This window comes from Pinus tabuliformis, chromosome Q (assembly GCF_031772625.1).
Source record: "Pinus tabuliformis cultivar Carrire ecotype Pingquan chromosome Q, CPIR1, whole genome shotgun sequence".
NCBI lineage: Eukaryota > Viridiplantae > Streptophyta > Pinopsida > Pinales > Pinaceae > Pinus > Pinus tabuliformis.
In genome coordinates, this window is record NC_142296.1 from 1,137,965,506 (window position 1) to 1,137,988,258 (window position 22,753).

Sequence of the window (22,753 nt, forward strand, 5' to 3'; positions counted from 1 at the left end):
TGGCTTCGCTTGCCATTAAGTCCAATAATAGTTTAATGTCTAAAAATAGTAATTATCTAAATGCAAAGGCATATGGGTCTTACAATCTGTTATGTGTCCTTGTTTTAGTGTTTTCCTATGGTTTATTGGTTATACTTCAAATGATAAGAAACCAACCTTTGGAAAAATCTTAGGAAGAAAATGTTTTGGAAACTCTATGTTGATCCTAGAAAGTGTAAGGTTTTCTTTCTCTCAAGATATATAGAGGCATATAGGGCATGCCAATCCTCCTCTTTGATATAGCTTTGTTAGATCGTATGCTACCAGAAACGAGAAAGACGAAATTGGAAAAGGAAAAGAAGCGTAAAAAGGGGGTTAAAGGGTTTCAAGAGATAAGAAATGTGAAGCCCCCAATCTCCGTATATCATGCATACAAAATTGGCTTCTTTTGTACTAATGTAGTTTCAAGACATGAAAGGGAATGAGAACATAACAAGAAAAAGGTCTCCCAGTTAGATCTGGTCACATAGGTTGGATTTCTTTAGGTAGAATATTAATAATTATGTATCCTTTAATGTTTAATTTTCTTATGTTATTGTTGTAGCTCTGTTTGAAACGTCTGTAACATTACTAACATAAGAAGTTAGAATTCACAATTTCTTCATGGCTCTTAACAATGTGTTGCTTACCCTTTTATTATGCTTCTAACAATATTTTATTGTTTTATGTTCATTCAAAAGGTTTTATGAAAGATCAAAATTACTCACGAGTAAATATAAATATTCCCATTCATGAGTTCTTTGTCTATGCTGAAGGTTCACAATGTTGGGTGAACGACTCCAGTGATTCGTTTAACCAAACAACCCTTGCAACTTGTTGTTCCCACTTTAAAGAATGTTTTGGTCATAAGTTGGATGCCAGGAACACTCATCAGAAGGGTCCCTTTTTTATGACTTAAGAAACATTGCAAAAATGTTGCAAGTGGCTACAACCTGCAAACTATTCAAGACAAAACCTAAAATCCATTCTACTCGAATTTATACTAGCTCTTCCATGCACCAAAAATCATTATCAGCAAATGCCATGACATGTATTATTGAGCCTGAATCTACTCTTTTTCCAAGGCTCCCAGATGATGTTGCTAAGCATTTCCTCACACTCGTATCCTACATTTATTTCTAGTTTTTAGGGTCTATTTGTAAGCTACTAAGGAAGTTTCTTCAGAGAAACGAATTCTATGTGGTGAGAAACCTAGAAAGTACTGTGGAAGAATGGATTTTTATACTAACAATTGATGCAGATGCCGAAAAAACTCTTTGGCAGGTTCTTAATTTTGTTCATGGTAAATGGAAATCACTTTCACCAATGTTTAATCCCATGAAGAGAAGATTTGGTTATGTTGTGATTGATGTTAAGGCTTTAGCAAACATTATTCTTCCACTTTGTAGCTAGATTATGTCTGACTCCACTTAATGTTAGTCTACACCCCTTAGTATAACTTAACTTGCATTTGCAAAGTCCATAAACATCATTATTTATTAGTTGAGAGTAGAATATTGCAAGAGTCTAATACACTACAGAAATCCATAATGTTGAAGGTTCAAACCATTTGGAACAATTTATTTGGTGGAAAACAATAACATTATTGTAGTATTTGAAAAATGCTTTGAAGGACAGGATGGAAATGAAATGGTTATAAGAGTGCAAGAAATTACAAATCATTGGGTGGTTGGACACAATGAAACACAGGTTGAGCCCTTCTAACAAAAACTATTATCCATTGCATTGTCAATTAAATGTGATATGAGACCACTTGTGCTATGAAATGTTTGATTTAAATCATTTACTTATAACAGTTGGAAATTGTGTAGTTTATAAATCTTAGTGAAGAGATTTTTCATAAATCCTTTGGAGTTAAGGTGTTGTGCAATACAACCATTTTGAACATATTCTAGAATATTGGCCTAGTTGGAATCTCCTTGAAACAGTGAAAATCTAGTAGTCGGAAATTGCTTTTACCATTAATCTTGACATTTCACTTTGTTTGTAAGCTGTTGATAAACTGCAATCTTTGTCACAAGGATCATGTATTGAAGACTTTGGTGAATACATGATGCTTTCAATGAGTGGCTTGGGCTTCTAACTATAGTGTTTCTAATGCTTTCAATGCGGACCTTTCAGGATTCAATTCCATTTTTCCTTCCATTTACCTCTTGGTGGCACCATGGCAGCAATGTGCCCCTGTACCATAAGAAAAGAGGCACCTGTACTCGTATAAGAAAAAAGACACATGTACTCGTTTCTGCAGTTAACAGGTACATACTAGAGATATTATGAAGAAACACACATTATGAGTCAACATACTTTTAAAAAAGAAGATATTGATAGGATTCCTCAAACAACTGTTCTTCCTAGCTATTGTAACTCAATTTTGCAGAGGTTAAATTTCAAAGTCTTTCTCAAACAAACCATAGTAAATACACAAAATTCCATAAAAATTTTACTTCTTTTTTCTATGCTACACTTTCCTATGATAGTTCTTTTACAACATATAGTACAAAAATACCTCTATCTATTTAATTACACATACAAATGTGTAAATCAAAAGTAAACTCCCAAACAAATCAAAATTTAAAAGATGAATAAAAACACATCATTAGTGTATAATATATGTTTATGGGATAACCCCTTTTTGTCTAAAACCAAATATCAATTAATCCAAGATGTTTAATAAATATACACCTTTATTTCTCTAACTTGATACCATGTCTACAAATATCTATTTTTCAGCCAAACGTGGCAGCATGTCTATATTCCGTTATGCAGATGTAACTTCAATTATGAATTCCAAAGAATTCTTAACATTTCTAACACCGACGATGATGCTTTTATTTCTTGTAGTTGTTTTCATTAATCTACTTCATTGATGTAGTTCTAAGCCTTCTTACGCAACTGAGCGATTGATTGCGATATCCGATGGGCTAGACTGGGCGGGGTATCTTTAGTTTGTTGTCCCTTCATTACGTACGTTATTTTATTATTAGATTTTTAGCGTCTTGTGCAAGAAGCATCCCTTTATTTTCTTGTCCCTGCAATTATATTTATTTGGTAGTAAATGTTTAGCATCTTCAGTGAGATGAGTGCTGTTTCGCCAGTGCTTCAAACAAACTGCCATCATACAATCTTCTTATTGCTTTCTTCTCGAGAAGACCATCTTTGTTTTTCGTAATAACATACAATGGGGCCCATTCGATCTCAGCTGCGAGACTGGGGCAGAGACTGGGGCACCACTGCTCGCAATGCATAAAATCGTTGGTTAAGCTTCTCACGTCTTTGGTGTTCTGCTTCCACGTGATTGAGAGGCTCTTCTCTTCCATTGGCTGGTTTCCTTCCCCTTTTCCTTGGTCTACGCTCTTCAACCACCACGGGCCTACGCTCTGGGGCTTCCACATCCGAGTGTTCCTCAGATTCCATAATGGATGGTCGAGCAGTTACTGCATTAAGCGAAAGGCCGGCAACACCAAGTGGCGAAATTCTGCTAGGTTTTATCAGATCACGCGTATTATAAATCTCCCCAGCCTCACCATTACTGATATGGCTCCAGTTCGGTGATTGCAACCCATTATGATTGACAGTTGAATAAGGTATCCTCTATTCGTTTGTTACATAGGAAGCAGCATGGGCGTAAGGTGGACGGAAAACGGGCTAATAATGACGATCTCTATCTTCCACTTTGGTGACAACAACTTCGGTAGATTTGCTGAGTTCTTGGCCAAATATTTTCCAATCATGGGAAGGCTTTAGAGGTGGAGTAGCCTTGGCATTCACCCTCATTGGATTTGGGGGAAGGGTACAACTAGAGAACCCTTCACTGCTTGTTGACCTCGATTTCCATCACAGGAATCTGATTGAGGAACAAAATCAGAAAATGTATACAGACGAGATTGATCATTTACCTTGCCAGATGCAATCTTCAAATTAGTTTGCATGTCATAAATGCTCACGGAATCTGGGGTAAATTCCACTTTCCTTCTGCTGCCTGTGTGTGTCATCTGATACACTGAGAGAAGGTTCACAGAAAGCCTTGGAATATGCAAGTCATTTTCAAAACTTCCATCTTCGAATTGCACTCTTCCTTGTCCAATTTCTGCAACTGCAGAATTATCCCCCATGAGAATGGGAGGACCTGAGTATGCATGTAGAGAAGAAAAAGATTCCTTTGAAGAAGCCATATGATGTGAAGCTCCTGAATCGATGATCCATTCTTGTGGTGCAGAATGAAGAGCAATCAAAGCATGCCAGTTACCTCTTGGATCTAGTGCTTTTTCTCCAGACTTCTTCTTAGCATTCTCAGGAATGTGGTCTCCAAGATTGTGTTGCTGGAGTGTCTGCGCCATAAGATCTATAGTCTTCTTCATGCATGCAGATTCAGGATGAAAACCACGGTGGCAATAATTGCACATTGATTTCCCTTTCGTTCCTTTCCTTTCCTTTGAGCCAGATGATCCATTAGGGGGTTTGGGATTTGCCTTTCCTTTTGCATGCACAGTAAGTGCATGCGCTTTGGAATTTTTAGGTGTGCCCATTTTGATGAGCTTATCTTGCTCATGCATCAAAGATTGAATAAAAGAATCCAGTGAGGGCATCTTCCAATCTGCACCAGTTGTAGATCTGACTGTGTGGAATGTAGAGACGAATACTGCATACTCTGGACCAAGTTTTGATAAAATGGAAAGAATCAACTGCTTTTCTTGCTTGGATTTGTCGATCCCGCATCCTTTCAGCTGCACCAACAAGGCTTTATACCTTGTGAAAAAATCTTGAATGTTCTCAAAGTTTCTCGGATCTAATGAGTTTAACTCATTTTCGAGAATGTGACCTTGCATTTCATCCTGTTTTCCAAACAATTCTTCCAAAATTTTCCATACTTCATTTGGAGTTGAACATGATTCAACATGAAATAGCAGTTTCGGAGAAATAGATAAACATAGGATGCCGAAGGCCTCGTCCATGCGATTGAAATATCTTGTTTTCTCCATTGCCGATGTTGGTTCAAATTCAGTTCCCATGGTTATTCGAAATAAGCCTCTACTTCTGAGATGAAGTTGAATCTTTGGCTTCCATTCGAAATAATTATATGGAGTGAGAATTGTCGATTGTGGAAACTCCAATTTAGACTCCATTCTTTGTTGTTGCTTCAATCTTCTAAACCTGCAAATAAAATTGCTTGTGCACTGATTAAAAATCCCTGTGCTCTGATACCATGTAAGATTTTTGAGATACACAGATCTAGATCTGCAAAACAATAAACAAGCTTGCAAGAGAAGGAAGGAAGCGAGCAAGAATTGAGAAAAGAATGAAAAATTGATTCTACAATATTAGTTTTAGAATAAATACATAAAAGCAACTAAGTTAAGCTTAGTGGTACATGCAATAACTAAAACTAACTAAAGCTAAGTGTGCTTTATCTTATGTTAATGTGTACATGTGCCACATGCAAGCAATAAGTTAACTGGAGCTAATCTAGGTGCATGTACACCAACACAGCTAGTCTAAGTGCATGTACACCAACAACTAAACCCTATAGAACGAAGGCCTGCAAGTTCAATTGGGTTAGTCCATTTTAACGTTTAGTTTTCATTTCCATTTAAATTTAATACGTAGAGTTTATTATCTTTCAACTCTTTTGAAATTAAAGTCTTTGTATGAGTCTATTCAGTGGCCATAATTGTCGCAACCATTAAAAAAAAAAAAATTGCAATAAAAATGTTTAAATTTAGTTTTTGATAGTGGATATAGATTCAACACCATCAAAAACTCTTGGGGCACTTTCAGTGGCCATAATTGTAGCAACCATTAAAAAAACAAAATTGCAATAAAAGTGTTTAAATTTAGTTTTTGATAGTGGACATAGATTCAACACCATCAAAAACTCTTGGGGCACCCAAAATCTTGAATTTTGACAACTGTAACTTCGATTTAAAAGAATTCCTACCAGATTTTATCAAACTCTTGCCAGAATTTCCATAATTTTACAGATAACTTTGAAAGCTAAATATACAAAGGCAAAATATAAAGTTGTGTCATTCAAATATCCAGAAAGATAAACAATGCATCCTTTTTCAATGAGAGAAAAATAAAACAATATATTAAATGCACTTGGTCTATGGTTTTTAAATTTGTATGATTATTTACTTATTTTCATGTCTATCATAATTGAGTTGTCAAACCAACAATGAACTAGCTACTATTGGTTGTTATAGGCCAATACAGGTTGATCCATCACTGTTATTCAAAGAAAATCACACATCTGGAATTACCATCTTACGATTCATAAAAAACCAGGCCACCTTGAATTACCAGCTGGTAATCCATAAAAGACAGATTTTCAGTTTTGAAAAATACCTCTCAATTCTTGACTATTAACCTGTTTCCTTCTATCCCAAAAAATAAACTCTTAATAACTTTTTACATCATAAAATAATAGCATACAATTATATTATTCAAATATTCAAAATATAAATCACAAAAACTTGAATTTGAATAACATACCATTAAAAAATATTAAAATTAATATTAAAAACGTATTACCAAACTTTATACATTTAAAAAATTAGATTTAGGTGTTACATATACAGTTGTTCTGTTTCCACGTGGATACTGGAATGTATTATTTTTCATGATTGAATTCTATATATAGTAAATGAATCAACAAACTATTTCAATGTATTAGTATTCATTTTCATATTTATAAATACCAAGTATAACTGGATTTAAAAAACACAAATTATAAACTCATCTTATAAATTTATAAAATCTTACTGCGACTTCAAAAACATTTGCTTTGGTAACTCATTTCAGTTACAAAAGCAAAGCAGTAACTAGATTAACATGGAAATTGAAGAGACTTTTCAAATCAGGCATTTAATTTCCGAAGTAAAGCTATCTAGTTGACAAGTAAGGCAGGATAAAACAACTTTGTACTCTCCATAAACTTAGAAAGAACAGGCATTCTGGTAAAGCACAATAACATAACTGAACTTTACTGGAAACTGCCGAAGTGCTAAACGAATCAGATGAAGAATGACACACCTTTGTAAAAATCACTAGATAAACAAATCCATTTTTGTCTTTATCGAAAAAAGCCACATGTTGGTGAAGAACGCTCATGTCATTGTTATTATGATCCGTGGACCCATTTAAGTGTTCTGGATCCACTGCTCCGAGAGCTCTTGCTAAATCTAGATGAGAAACCGATAGAAAAACTAATACACGTTATTCACATTTAATAGTAACACTAAGCATATATTTACCTTAACTATGGATTTATTGTTTTAAAAACAAATTAAAACTCTCAATGTGCAGACCTGAGATCGGATGATAAGAAGGATCTACTTCAGAATTAGAAACCTCAGATCTGAGATAGTATGTTAATATGGATCCTTTTAAAAAAAGTTTCGATTGTGGATTATGCAGGATTATATTAGACTAATATGGTGCATACATGGGCTTGGCATTTGTTCAATCTACGTTGTGCAGTGATCGGTGCGGAAACTGTTTCCGTGGAGTCTTCGGAAGAGCTCGCCAGGATTATATTAGACTAATATGGTGCATACATGGGCTTGCCATTTGTTCAATCTACGTTGTGCAGTGATCGGTGCGGAAACTGTTTCCGTGGAGTCTTCGGAAGAGCTCGTCATATTTTACTTTGTTGAAGTAAGATCCCAAACAATTAAATTTCCAATAAATCTGGCACACTTATATGTTCTAATAAAAATGCTTGTAATCAAAGGCAACGAATACTAAAGAGATATGAAAATGCATTTTTTTATTTATATTAATAATTGAAAACAAGATACATGTTCATACAAGGCATTGAAATTCTATCAATAGCATGTAAGGCTGCTCAAAAGTGACCACTCTAAGATACTAAAGCCCATTTGTGAATCTTGGATGAATCTATCACACAAATGTCACAACGAGGTTTTCATCGCGGCATCAACCTAGAACTAGCCATGCCAAGTTATGAACCAAACACCATAAGATAGACAAACCCGCGATGATCCCACTATTTGGCCCTTATCCCATTTTATAGGCTGGATAGACTCTCTAGAAACTTTATTTTATTGTTTTCCTTTGAAAAACGTGAGTAGATACCATGGGTGAATACCACAACGAATACCATGGACAAATTCCGTCCACTTTGACCATATCAAGGAAAGGGAATATTACGAATTCCCTCTCCCAAAAATTGCTTGCCCTCAAGCAACCACTTCTATCCACAACAAAAGCATCTATACACTGATACCAGGATCCCATAAAAGCTAGTGTGTTATCCCATGCCTCCATGCTAAATGATCCTAAATGGATCCTTTGATCCCTGGATCCCATACCATGATTCGACCAATCCTTCCCTCAATACATTCCCCTGGGTCCCAATGCCACCTACGTCCTCGGACCTCTGGGTTATGATACCAACTCAGCCCTCCATCACTACCCATGCTTAAGGGCCCAAGTTGCAATATGCTCTTGTCTATGGGTATCCTCCTAGGAATCAACCCATCAATAGAGTTTCAACTCATAATCGCTTGCCAATCCATCTTGTAGGAAGGATCTAATGCATGAATGCATGCACATCGAATAAGTCTACTATGTTGATGTTGCCTGCTCCTCAACTCATGCTGCTCCACTCGGTGATCCAATATGATCCATTTGGAGAATTCTGCCCTGCTCTCCTCAATGTATAAAGGCAGGTTGGTACTACTGCAAGCTTTATCTTTGTACACCTGTAGAGGGCTTCTTTGGAAGTCCCAACTGTATTCCTCCAGCTACCTTTTGAGGGAGTTGAGACGTTCATCTACACTAGACAACTTGGTTGTTGACTCGACACATACCCCTATGAGCTCCTCAATTTTTTTGTTCTCTAGTAAGATAGTATCTCAGGTTGTCGACACTCTCTACTTCAACATCATAAGATGTGTCTTGAAATGCGTGATATTTACCTAAAATCTTTCCACTAGTGATTCTAGTGCCCTCTTGAATGTCTGTGTACCTGTCTGCACTAGATACCCAACGACTACAGCTTCTACTTGAGCCTTTTTCCAGCTCTATGGGAATGGTTTATTTTTCACATTATGTCTATCATGTTGCTCCTCATGATAATTCTCATCATGTTGGTTCACTATTGCTGGCTCCATACTCAAATTTCCCTTGCCTCCTCCATATGTGAAGACAATATGTTGGTCATCCTCTCCAATTGTCAAACATAGATGCACTGGTGGACGGCTATCTATACTTGACTGTTCATATTCTTTATTAACATCCCCATGGAGACCTATGGACTCAGTTGTATAGGAGTCTACCTCATGAATACCATTAGGTAGAATTTCCCAATTCACTTATGAATTCTTTTCATCTTACAATCCTCCTTAAATAATATCAAGCTGCTTCTCACCATCTTGAAAATCAGTAAACCCAAATACAAAAGACTCCCCATGATCTGAAGGAATCTCCTTTTGTTTTGTCTCCGTTGCCTGCTTCCTATCACCTGGACATGAATGGTTACGAGTTCAAGGTCCCGTACAGATAAAGAACATTCCTCTCCTCAGTTTATTCTTGCTACAGGTTGTGTCCTTTCTTCCTCCATCAATCTTTATCAACTCCTTCCTAGTTAGCACCCTTCTAAGCAATTTTATGCTTTTCCTGACAAACTTCTCAACTAGATCATAGGTAGTTGGTTATACCTTTGGTTCCTTCCTCCAAATGATCAACAATTTGTATCTTAGTACATTGCAGATGTTAGCATCTCCTTTTAGGAACAAGGACACAATCTTCTGCATCCTTGTTTTGACATGATTTGGATTAGTTGATGTAGTGTTGGTGTAAAAGTTCTAGAACACCTTAAAGGCTAGGTCATCACATTCCAGATTCAACATGAATGTGCCAAAGATGAACTTTGCCATGAGTTATAATATTTTGTGCCACTTTTGAATGGTAGGAAGCATGATGTTGTTCAACCCTTGAAGGGCTTCTACTATCAGTTGCAATATCTCTCTCATGATATCATTATTGTAAGGAAGTAGCGGCGATGTTAAAGTTATGATCCTATTGATACAAGAAGAACTTGTAAGGCTGACCTCTTCACAGGGATGCTCCCAGAGTTTGGGTTGTATTAATGCAAGCATGGATGGCTTGAGAGCCCAATCGAGTTTCGTCCATTCTGGCTTCCCCACCTTAGAGAAACATGTGTTTAATTCCTCCAATGTATGAATGTCTATAACTAACTTTGTTCATTGAAATTTAGATCCAAGCATGAAGAGCTTAGCTCCTCTTTCCTTTCTGTCCTTCACTTCCCATGGGTGATTTGACTGCAGAATGACATGAACTCTTTTCGAGAATGGTATGTTTCTTTGACCATAATTTTGGTTTAAGGAGGTATTGCTACGTGAAAGACTATATATCCTCACTAGTTCATCAAGAAGTTTATAGGTGTTTTCCAAGGTCTCTTGAAGGCAGCCCATCTTCTCACATATGAAAATATGCAAGATTACACTATACCTTTCAGAAACAATTTCAGTTCAAAGACACTATAGGCAAAAATAATTGTTGAAGTTTTTACCACTCCAGCTTTACTTTCTTCTTTCCTTTCTTTTTAGCATTAAAAAAATATAAATCAATCCTTGACATTATACTAAGTAAAAGAAATACTTCTAACTTCGCCATGAACTCATGGAAGCTTTTACATGTCTCCATTTAATGCACTCCCACTTGTTCTTCTATGATAGGTTGTTTCAACCCCTAATAGGGAATTCCACCACCAATCAGAATCACATCTAAAATGACTAATATTGTGGTAAACACACCAAAAGCATATGGCATATCTTTTCCACCAAGCATACCATTTAGATTAACTCCTAAAAACCCCATAATTATAGAAGGAATAAGGTGCCCACATCTGAAAATGATATGTTATGTGTAATACAGATACTTTTGTCCTACAACCATGCTCACACATTATTTTGCATGACATCTTGAACAGTAAAGAGTCAGTCTCAAAGAACTACTTTCTCGCCAATCAGTTCTCATGTCCTTACTCTTACATTTTTCAATATTTCATGTGTTACTTTTGTAGTTGCTTACTTGTAGATTCAACAACTTATGTGATATGCTAAAACACAAGACAAGAATGTATTCTATTTAGTGGCCTAGGTGCAGGTGTAATGGACAATCATTCAAATCCAAAAACGATTTCTACAAGTTCAGGTCGAACTTCTTCTTGGTTTTCCTTTGGAGTATCAGTCATCTACCTCCAAACTTAGCTATTCTGCTAAATTAGCAGAACTACTTAATTTTAACCACAATATGATAAACTTTTAATTTGCACAGAATTAGAAGGGAGTTTAAACTTTTGGTTAATTCCTTATCGCGTCCGCCTTTCCCTTAAATATTTCACACTAACTCTCCACCATTGATCTTACCTTTCAATCCGATGGTTGTTGGTTCCCCGATCAGCAAAACTTATCGGAGATCCACCACTGTTAATCAAAGCACATTTGATCCAACGGTTAATAGCGATATCGGACGGGAATCTTGCACATTGTTTACCCACCCAATAAAGTGGTTTTCTCTCTCCACCGAGTGCTATGTGTTAGTCGATTAATGGAATCACTTAGAATTTCTAAAGACATCTTACCACTTTTTCTCCACTCGATAACCAACTACACTGATAAAGCCAGTTTTCTTCCTTCACTAACGCATGAGCTTATTGGCACGCGATGACCATTAGATCTATTGGATTTGTAGATCAGACGGTTCTAGACTCCTTTGGGTTAACACGATTTTGTGAGGCTTTCTTTTCTTTGTTTTGTCAACTTAACAATTCTGCTACATTTAATTTGTCTCAAACCTTATTATCCGATGTTTTTAGAACATAACAAATTATCTCAAAATAGGGAAACACAAGATTTATCATATAATATAGACTTTACAAACTCTAATTCAAAAGCCAAACTACAAATCAACAGAACTCAGAGATATTTCAGAGGGATGCAACACCTCCGGGATTGACCAATTATACACAAAAATACACAGAGATATAATTTCTACAACTTAATATTATATGCCCAAATCAGGCAAAATGAGTCAAAATCCCTTTACAATCATTCAGAACTTACATAAATACCATTTCATTCTAAGAATTAGATCCTTAATCAATGGATCGAATTTGTCTAATCTTAGACATTACCTAATTTAGTTGATATTCTCCTCGAGAATCTTAACTGAATCTAAACAGCTTGAATTAATTATAAAGTCACTCAATCCCTAAATCCTAGCTCAAATCCTATCTAGAAAACTTGTAAATTGATAGCTAAAGGATCCCACTCCTTTGATTGTAAACTTTTTTTGTATTTTTGGAATAAACTCAAAGCCTTTTGCCTTCAAGCCTCATGCTCCTGCATCAGACTCCTGAGGACAAAATTCTTCATGGGCTCCTGTCCATGAGCTCTTCCACAGAACTGCCCAACTTCTGTAGCATGGCATCTATCATTCAAGTAGCTTCAGCAATTGGTTGATACATCCATTTGACTAAATATTGAAAATACTCTTGTCCTCTTGTCTTCTTCAACAATTTCTTGTCCAAAATCCTCTCTGGATTTAATTCTTTTCTATAGGTAACTGTTTTACCCAATCAATCTCTTGTTCTTCTTGATATTCTGTTGTGTCATCTGCGTTTCTACTTTCATACCAATACAAATCAGAAACATTGAAAATTTGAGATATTCCAATATCAGGGGGTAATTCAATTTCGTATGCATTTATAAAAAACTTCCTCAAGATTCTGCATGGTCCAATTTTCTTAAACTTTATCTTGTTATACTCCCTTTTTGGAAATCTTTCCTTCCTCAGGTGTGCCAAAACCAAATATCCAACTTCAAAATTAACATCTCTTTTCTTCAAATCTGCTCTGCTCTTGTGTTTTATGTTGTTGCCCTATAATTGTTGTTTTACCTATTCATGTATTGCTTGAGCTTCTGTACAAAAATCTTCTCCTTTAGCACTTCTCATTTCAGATTTTCCCAAGACTCTCAATTCAGACACTCCCCTTGGGTGCATTCCATAAACTATACGGAATATACTCTGCCCTATTCAGCCTGTGCCAATACTTGATCCCAATTTTTTGGATGTTCACCTGCAAGACATCTCAGAAGATTACCTAAGATTCTATTTACAACTTCAGTCTCTCCATCAGTCTGAGGATGATAAGCATAACTGAAACTCAATTTAGTTCCAAGCTTCTTCCACAATATCCTCCAAAAATGTCCAACAAATTTGGTGTCTCGCTCTGAAACAATGCTCTTAGCTAACCCATGTAATCTTACAATCTCCTTAAAAAACAGATTAGCAATATGAGCAGCACCACTAGTTTTATAACATGGAATAAAATGTGCCACTTCTGAAAATCTATCAACTACTACATAACTTGAATCATGTCCCCTTTGAGTTTTTGGTAAACCCAAAATAAATTCCATACTTACCATATCCCAAGGCTTATCTGGAATAGGTAATGGAACATACAAACCTGTGTTTTGCCTCCCTTTGCATACTGACAAACTTTACAATTTTTCACATACTTTTCCACTTCAGCTCTCATCTTTGGCCAAAAGTAAAACTAGTTCAACTACTTATAAGTCTTGTCTACACCAAAATGTCCTCCCAGTCCACCACTATGTTTCTCCTTGATCAAATTTGCTCTCATAGAACAATTTCGTATGCACAGCTAATTTCTTTTAAACAACAATCCCTCTTGTAGGAAATAATCCAGCCACTTGCTTTTGTCTAACAAAACAAGATTCCTACAAGCTTCAAATGCATCTTTAAAATCTAGATCCTTCCCATATAACTCAATAAGGAAATCAAAGCCCAACACTTGAATTTGACTTTCTTGAACTAAAATGATTTTTCTACTTAACGCATCTACCACTTTTTTTATTGACTAGTTATAAGTTTTAACACAAAATTATAACTTTGAAGGTATTCTACCCATTTTGCATGCTTTTGGTTAAGCTTTGGTTGTTTCATAATGTATTGTAATGCATAGTTATATGAATACAATATGAACTCCATGGACATCAATTAATGTCTCCACTTTTTCAAAGATTGCACTACTGCATAAAACTCCTTGTCATAAGAATATTTCTTCTTTGACTCATTTAGCTTTTCACTAAAGTAAGCTACAGCACTGTCCTCTGGACTGAAAATAGATCCAACAGCTTCTCCACTAGCATCACACTTCACTTGAAAGGGTTTATTAAAACTGGGTAAAATCAAAATAAGCTTCCTAGTAATCTTTCTCTTCAACAACTGGAAGTTCTTTTTTGCTTCATTAGTCCATTTAAATGGTTGTTTGTCCTTCTTTGTTGTGTCAATAATTGAAGCATTAATATTACTAAAATTCCTTATGAATTTCCTGTAAAAACTAGAAAGACCGTGAAATCTTCTTACCTCAAAGACACTTCTTGGTGAAGGCCACTCTATGATTGCCTTTATCTTCTCTGGATCCATCTTTAATCCCTCAGCAGAAATAACAAAGCCCAAATATACCAACTCCTCCTTCATGAATGAACATTTCTTTAAATTTATTAGTAACTTTTCTTGTTGTAGTCTCTGTAAGACATAATTAAGATGTCTCATATGCTCCTCCTCGGATCCGCTATAAACTAATATATCATCTAGATATACTATTACAAATTTTCCAATAAATTCCTTCAGAACTTCATTCATAAGTCTCATAAATGTACTAGGGGAATTCAACAATCCAAAAGGAATTACCATCCATTCATACAATCCTTCATTGGTTTTAAAGGCAATTTTCCACTCATCTCCCTCTCTAATTTTGATTTGATGATAACCACTTTTTAAATCTAACTTTGTAAAATATCTGTCTCCACTCAAATAATCCATCAAATCTTCGATTCTAGGTAAGGGAAATATGTACCTGATTGTTATCTTTTTTATTGCTCTTGAATCAGTGCACGTTCTCTAGCCTCCATCTTTCTTTGGGCTCAACATTGTTGGCACTGCACAAGGACTTAAACTCTCTCTAATCAGTCCCTTGTCTATTAGTTCCTGAACCTGTTTCCTGATCTCTTCATTATCTATGGGAGTCATCTTGTAAGATGCTTTATTAGGTAGGTTTTCTCCTGGAATCAAATCTATATGATGCCTAATTTTTCTAATGGGTGGTAACTCATCAGGCAAGTCATCTACATGATATCACAATAATTGTCCAACATCTCTTGAATTTCAATTGGTAAATCAGAAACTTCTGTGGAAGTAATTATTACCTTGGGTTTGCAAACCAATGTAAAACTTAGCTCATCTTCTTTCATCCACTACAAGTATTCCTTTCCACTTAGCAAAAGGGTCTTTGGATCAGATTTCTTTTATGTATCCTCTTCTTCCGTTGGCATCAATGTATGATTGAAGCCATCTTTGCTAAATTTGTATGTGTTCTTCTTTCCATCATGCATAGCTCCTCTGTCATACTGCCAAGGTATACCCAACAATATGTGCCATACATTCATATGCATCACATCGCACAGAATTTTGTTTCTATATTTTCCCAACTGCAACTCCACTTTACATTGCTCATTCACTACCAATTCATATCCCTTTTGAAGCCATGACACCTTGTAAGATGTTGGATGTTTCTTTGTTTTCAATATCAACTTCTCCACCCCTTCTTGTGGATACCAAATTATCTACACTACCACTGTCTATTATCATCTGACAACACTTCCCTTGAACCTTACACACAGTCCTGAACAAGGTTTTTCTTTGTGCTGGTTCAAGAATTTCCTTAGCTGGTTTTAACAAAATTTTGTTGACTACCAAAGATTCTGCTTTCTTGACATTCTCTTCATTTATTACCTTTGTTGCTTCTTCTTTAGTTTTTGCAACAATTGCATTACTATGATTAATTCCTATATTTTTTGGGCACTCATAAGCTTTGTCCCAGCTTATTACATCTGTAACACCTAACTTCTCTTCCTCTACCTCTACCTCCTCTTGCTGTGGAAAAACTCTCTCTTCCACTTGCATCACCTTTTGTGGTTACACGCTGACTTGAGCTACTGCTGGCTCTATCTCTAGGTTTTGTAGACCTTCCTCTACCACCTTGAATTCCCCTTCCTCAAAAGGTACCCCTATTTCTAGAAGAATTCTTCCTCATGAGTTTTTCTTCAACCTTCAATACCATCTGATAAGCCTCTTCTACTGTTTTAGGAGACAGTACACTTATCTCATATTGGATCTCCATTCCGAGACCATTTACATATCATACAACCTTCTTATGTGTATCTTGGATTTGTCCTGCTCTTATACTCACTTTGTACAATTCCTATATGTATTCCTTTACTGTCATAGAACTCTGTCTAAGATTCTACATCTGTCTAAATAATGTTTGTTGATAGTAACTTGGCAAAAAATTACTTTTCAGTTTTGCCACCATCCTGTTCCAATTATTAATTGGTTGTTTGTCAAGTCTTCTTCTTCCTGCCTGCACTCCATCACACAATAGTGTCGTATGTCCCTTCAGTTTTGTGACAGAAAACTTAACCTTCTTTCCTTCTTCTGTTTCTTTGTAATCGAAGAATTTCTCCATTTTTTTTATCCAGTCTATCAACTCCTCAGGGCTTAAGCTTCTTGTGTAGTTTAAAATTTTAAGTCTAGGCTTGGATGTAGATCTCAACACTGACTTAAAGAATCTCATTTTAGGAGTTATATCTGCAGGTTCTTCTTCTACAGCTTCAGCTTCAAGTTCACTGACATCTCTAGCATCTGCATCTCTCTCCATTTCTATTGCTTCCAATCTAGCTTGCATCTGTTGCATAGCTTCCAACACTTCAGAATTTGAAATTAGTTGTCCTCTTCTTCGACCACCACCTCTTCATCCAACTCTAAAAGCCATGCTGGATTTCCTCTTCTGATCCTTGAAATCTCATTCAGTGTTAGTAGGCTACTCTGATACCACAAATGGTGCCCCAGGTTCAGGTGTAATGGACAATCGTTCAAATCCACAAACGATTTCTGCAAGTTCAGGTGGAAATTCTTCTTGGTTTTCCTTTGGAGCATCAGTCATCTACCTCCAAACTTGGCTATTCTGCTAAATTAGCAGAACTGCTTAATTTTAACCATAATAAGATAACCTTTTAATTTCCATCGAATTAAAAGGGAGTTTAAAATTTTGGTTAATTCCTTATCGCGTCCACCTTTTCGTTAAATATTTCAAACTAACTCTCCGCTATTGATCTTACCTTTCAATCCGATGGTTATTGATTCCTCGATCAACAAAACTAATCGGCGGTCCACCACTGTTGATCAAAGCACATTTGATCCAACGGTTAACAGTGATATCGGACGGGAATCTTGTGCAATGTTTACCCTCCCGATAAAGTGGTTTTCTCTCTCCACCGAGTGCTACGTGTCGGTCAGTTAATGGAATCGCTTAGAATTTCTAAAGACAACTTCCCACTTTTTCTCCACCCGATAACTAGCTACACTGATAAAACCACTTTTCTTCCTTGACTAACACACAAGCTTATTGCCACGCGATCACTGTTAGATATATTGGATCTGTAGATCGGATGGTTCTAGACTCCTTTGGGTTAACACGATTTTGTTAGGGTTTCTGTTCTCTGTTCTATCAACTTAACACTTCTGCTACATTTAACTTGTCTCAAACCTTATCCTCTGATTTTTTTAGAACATAACTAATTATCTCAAAACACGCAAATGCAAGATTTATCATATAATACAGACTTTACACACTCTAATTCAAAAGCCAAACTGCAAATCAATAGAATTCAGAGACATTTTAGAGGGATGCAATGCCTCCAAGATTGACCAATTATACACAAAAATACAGAAAGATATAATTTCTGCAACTTAATCTTATATGGCCAAATCAAGCCAAATCAGTCAAAATCCCTTTACACTCATTCATAACTTACATAAATACCATTTCATTCTAACAATCAAATCTTTAATCAATGGATTGAATCTGTCTAATCTTAGAAAATACCTAATTTGGTTGATATTCTCCTCGAGAATCTTAACTAAATCTAAAGAGCTTGAATTAATTATAAAATCACTTAATCCCTAAATCCTAGCTCAAATCCTATCTAGAAAACTTGTAAATTGATAGCTAAAGGATCCCACTTGTAAACTTTTTTTGTATTTTTGGAATAAATTCAAAGCCTTTTGTCTTTAAGCCTCATGCTCTTGCATCACTATTCTTCATAAAGAACCAAAATTTATCAATGAAAACAATAATCAGAAAAGGAAAAATATCAATCACACATAACACAATATTTCTTTGGGGAAAGAAATTGCTAAAATCACTAACTATCTATATTGCATTACTCAAAAGATCTTAGAAGAAAACACAATGCTTGTTCAACCTGAAGAATTCCTGCACTAGTACAATCTATCTCTCTGCCTCACATGCCAGCTCAAGCCAACACTTAGCTAATTATGCTACCTACCAAGGCCCTATTTCCTTTTGCGATTCCTGATAGAATCAACCCATATTTAATTGGCAAATTCCCCACTCATAATTGTGCAATCCATCCATAGGCCTTTAACTAATTAGATGCACCTTCTATATAGCTTGGAAAATTATACAACTCATAGTACATTGTCCTTGAACTCTAATCTCAACTGGGTATTCCTATGAACTGACATGCATGAGTTATTTATGAGTGAATCTTCAGTTAATTGGTGGAGCAATGAAGCTACACTAGTTCCTATCCCCACTACTAGACCTCTTAGTAGTTCCTCCAACAGTTAGAACTAGTTTAACTGAATATAACCTGGTTAGACTGAGTTAATTAATTACAACTCAAAAGAAGTCAATCGGGGCATCTAAAATTTAGCGATCACTCTACATGACCCTAGATAGACTTCCAACTTGAATTTCCTAAGCCAACTAAGTCCATTTAAGTTAGTTAACTATCACAAGTTGCTATGAGAATAGAATTTTGATTTATTCCTAATTTAATTCAATGACAAATTAAATTATAATTTCTTCTTGCTACTTATTTAACACTCCTTCTCAATAAGAAAGGGATTATCAACTACCCTGATGCTCCCTTTGTGAAACTAGAGTTTGTATCTTGACAAAACCTTTGTCAAAATATTAGCATCCTGCTCCTCTATGAAAATGTACTCCAACAACATAATTCTCCTCCAGACACAATCTCGAAGATGATAATACCAGATATCATTATGCTTGGACCAATCTGAAAAAATATATTCCCAGAGAGTTTGATACAACTCTGATTGTCATAGTAAATCATAGTTGGATCCAACTATCGACGAAATAAACTAACAAGAATCTTCTTCATCTAGATAGCCTCACAAGTTGCTTGAGTAGCAGCCATGTACTCTATTTCTACTGAACTGAGTGCAACTGATCTATGTTTTTTGTTGGACCGAGAAAAAATTGCTCACCCAATATTGAAGATCCCACTTGATGTGCTATTCTTGTCAGATGGAATCCCTGCCTAATCTACATCGGTGAAGACTTGAAGCTTCACTCCCTCTATCCATCTAAACCAAAGACTATACTGAGTGGTGCCTTTGAGGCATATCAGCACATGTTTGGCTTCCTTCCAATACAACTTGGTCAGCTTAACCATCTCTTGACTAAGTTGGTTAACCAGATAACACATGTCTGGTCATGTGTTCACCAAATACATGAGTGAACCCATAAGCTGCCTATAAATAGTAGCCTCCACTACTTGACCCGAAGTAATATCCTCCTTCCTCTTACCTGCTAGAGGAGTCTCCATGGGTTTACTGCTCTCCATGTGGAACTTCTTGAGTATCTCTTTGGCATACTTGCCATGAGAGACAAAAGTTTCCTCATCACCTTGCCATACTTCCATACATAGAAAGTAGTGCATGAGCCCCAAGTCCTTCATTTTGAACTCTCTTGCAAGATCCTCTTTGCAAGACTTGATCATCTTATCATCACCTATAATAATCAAATCATTGACATATAAAACAATAATCAATAAATTACCTTCAACCACAATATGGTAAAGGTTTGCATCTACTTCATTTTTGGTGAAGCCCAACCCAGTGAAATAATTATCCATCTTGATATACCAAACACGAGGTGCTTGTTTCAACCCATACAATGCGCATTTGAGTCAGAACACATGTGACTCTCGGTTGAAGATCTCAAATCCTTCAGGGTTATCAATATAAACCTCTTCCTCAATCATGTCGTTGAGAAATGTTGCCTTTACATCCATTTGATGTATCATCCATCCCATCTATGCTAACAGTGCTAGTATGGATCTGATTGATGAGTACCTTGCAACAGGAGAAAAAGTCTCATCATAATAAATCCCCTCCACCTGAGAAAACCCTCTCGCCACAAAACTGGCCTTGTTCTCCTCCACACTACCATCCACTGCTTGTTTTACCTTGTAAATCCATTTGGAACTCACCACTGACTTGTTTGTCAGTCTTGGGACCACATCCCAAACACTATTCCTGAGAATGGAGTCATACTCCTCAACCATGACATCTAGCTGTTGTACTGCTTCCTCAAAATAGGATGGCTTAATCTCTACACATATTCCCATCAGATCCATGTATCAAGTGTACCTCTCCTGTGACTTCCTCTTCCTACGCTATGATCTGGGTGCTCCCACATTCTCTTTAGCATCATGCAATAACCTAATAGCCTCTCTTATGCACTTTATTTGATCTCTGGAAGACTCTACATGAGTGGTTGTCTCCACTCCTTGCTCCTCCGCATGTGTCTGCTCCACATCATCTGGAGGTTCCTCCTTTGGAGCTAAAAGATCCTCAACTGCATGTAACTAAATCTCCCTCTCAAGGGAACATCTCATGGCCTTTTCTTCATCTAATTTTACATCTCTGCGAACTGTTTTCATCCTATTGGTTGGAAAGTAGACTCAATAGTTGCGAGGTGTATGAGTGTACCCCATAGATATGCCCAACTCAGTTGTTGGCTCAAGATTTTTCCGTGCATATTTGGTTATATGGTAGTAGATTGGTGAACCAAAAATCCTGAAGTGTGCCACATCTGGTTTCTTCCCCGAAAAATCCTCTTTTGGTGCACTCATCTTTAGAATTCAATGAGGGCTTCTATTCTACAAATAAACAAATATGTTGCATGCTTATGCCCACAAGTGCAATGGTAGGCCTTAATCATGCAACATCACTTGTGTTGCTACCACAATAATTTTGTTCTTCCTTTAATCCACCCCATTCTTCCAGAGGTTATGAGGTTCTATCAACTCCCTTCGAATGCCTTTTGATGCACATAAGTTTTTTAAACTCATTCGACACAAAGTCTCCACCATTATTGCTCCTGCGAGCTTTAACTTTCCTGCTAGTATATTTCTCAAAAAGTGCTTTAGTTTCACAAAACATAGAAAAAGTATGATATTGCTTCTGCATGAAGAAGATCCAAAAATTATGAGAAACATCATCAAAAAATATCACATAATACTTGTCCTTGGTTGTGGATGTTGTCGATAATGGTCCACACACATCTAAGTGAACTTGATCAAGGATCACTTGTGCTCGACAGTCTTTTTCATGAAAGGAAGCTTTGGTGTACATTCCTAGTTTACACCCTTTGCATGTGTCTAACTAATCTAGTGTACCCTTGGGAAGACCGGTATAAATTTGTTGCATGATCTTCAAACTGTCGTGGTGCAAGTGACCCAAACTCCTATGCCACAACTCACCAATGTCTCGACTTGGCACCTTCTCTACTTTCGTGCTCAAGGCAGAAAAATCTTCTACCTTAAAATTGTAGAGTTTCTTCACTCGAACCCCTATCCTCTTCACCTTTCCTATGGCTATGTGACAAAGGAATGCCTTTCCCTTACTAAATATTATATCATAACCTCTATCCTTCAACATGGAAATAAATACCAAGTTCTTCTTTAAACCAGGAACATACATAACATCTCACAAAGTGAGGGGCGAACTAGACTCCCTCTGAAAGGTAACTGTACCGATACCAATAGTGCTATACCTTCCATCATCACCCATCTCGATATGCACCTGGAGATCCATGTCCTCCAAGTTACTGAAGAGCTCTTTCTTACTGGTCATGTGGAAAGAAGCTCCACTGTCAAGGTACCAAACACTACTCATCATCGATGACACCATACAAATGATGAGGGTAAAATCTAGTTTGAACTATGAAGAAAGGGCCTCACGTGCCACTCCTCCTAAGGTTTTCTTATTGGCCTCCTTATGCGGACACTTTGTGGAAAAATGTCCCAACTTGTGACAATAAAAACACTTGATTTTCGACATGTCCTTCTTCCTGTCTCCCTAACAAGAATATGATTTGGAATGGGATAAATTCCTCGTCCCTTTCTCTGTCTTACCAGCTAAGGCACAATTTTCCTCATCATCATGATTTAATGAGGATCCTTCTTTGGTGTTCCGCCAAATCTCTTCGTGTACCAAGTCGAACGACAATCGCTCCCACTCTGGTAGCTTATCCCTCCTATTAACTAAATCCTAGTAACTATTCCAGCTCTTAGAAAGTCTTAGAATTGTTGGCTCACCAAATCATCTTCAGCAATAGTAATCCCGAGACTTCCATGCTCATCCTAACATTGGGTGAACTTGATCAAGTACTTCGAAATTGAGTCGTCCTTCTCCATCTTGATTTTTTTGAGTTTTTCCTTCAGTTCCAACTTCTTGTGGT

The 22,753-nt window shown here is 36.5% G+C and overlaps 1 protein-coding gene across 1 annotated transcript; it reads right to left on the reverse strand.

The window, feature by feature from the left end:
• Positions 1–3,107: 3,107 nt before the first annotated feature.
• LOC149223567 (peroxygenase-like) lies at positions 3,108–3,431 on the reverse strand. Its single transcript, XM_089387935.1, has one exon. The coding sequence runs from the start codon at positions 3,429–3,431 to the stop codon at positions 3,108–3,110; it is 324 nt and encodes a 107-aa protein (XP_089244061.1).
• Between the last annotated feature and the right edge of the window lie 19,322 nt (positions 3,432–22,753).

What these genes read in the sequence shown, in the direction of transcription:
- LOC149223567 (XM_089387935.1), bottom strand. Translation starts at nt 3,431, where the DNA reads ATGTGGAAGCCCCAGAGCGTAGGCCCGTGGTGGTTGAAGAGCGTAGAC.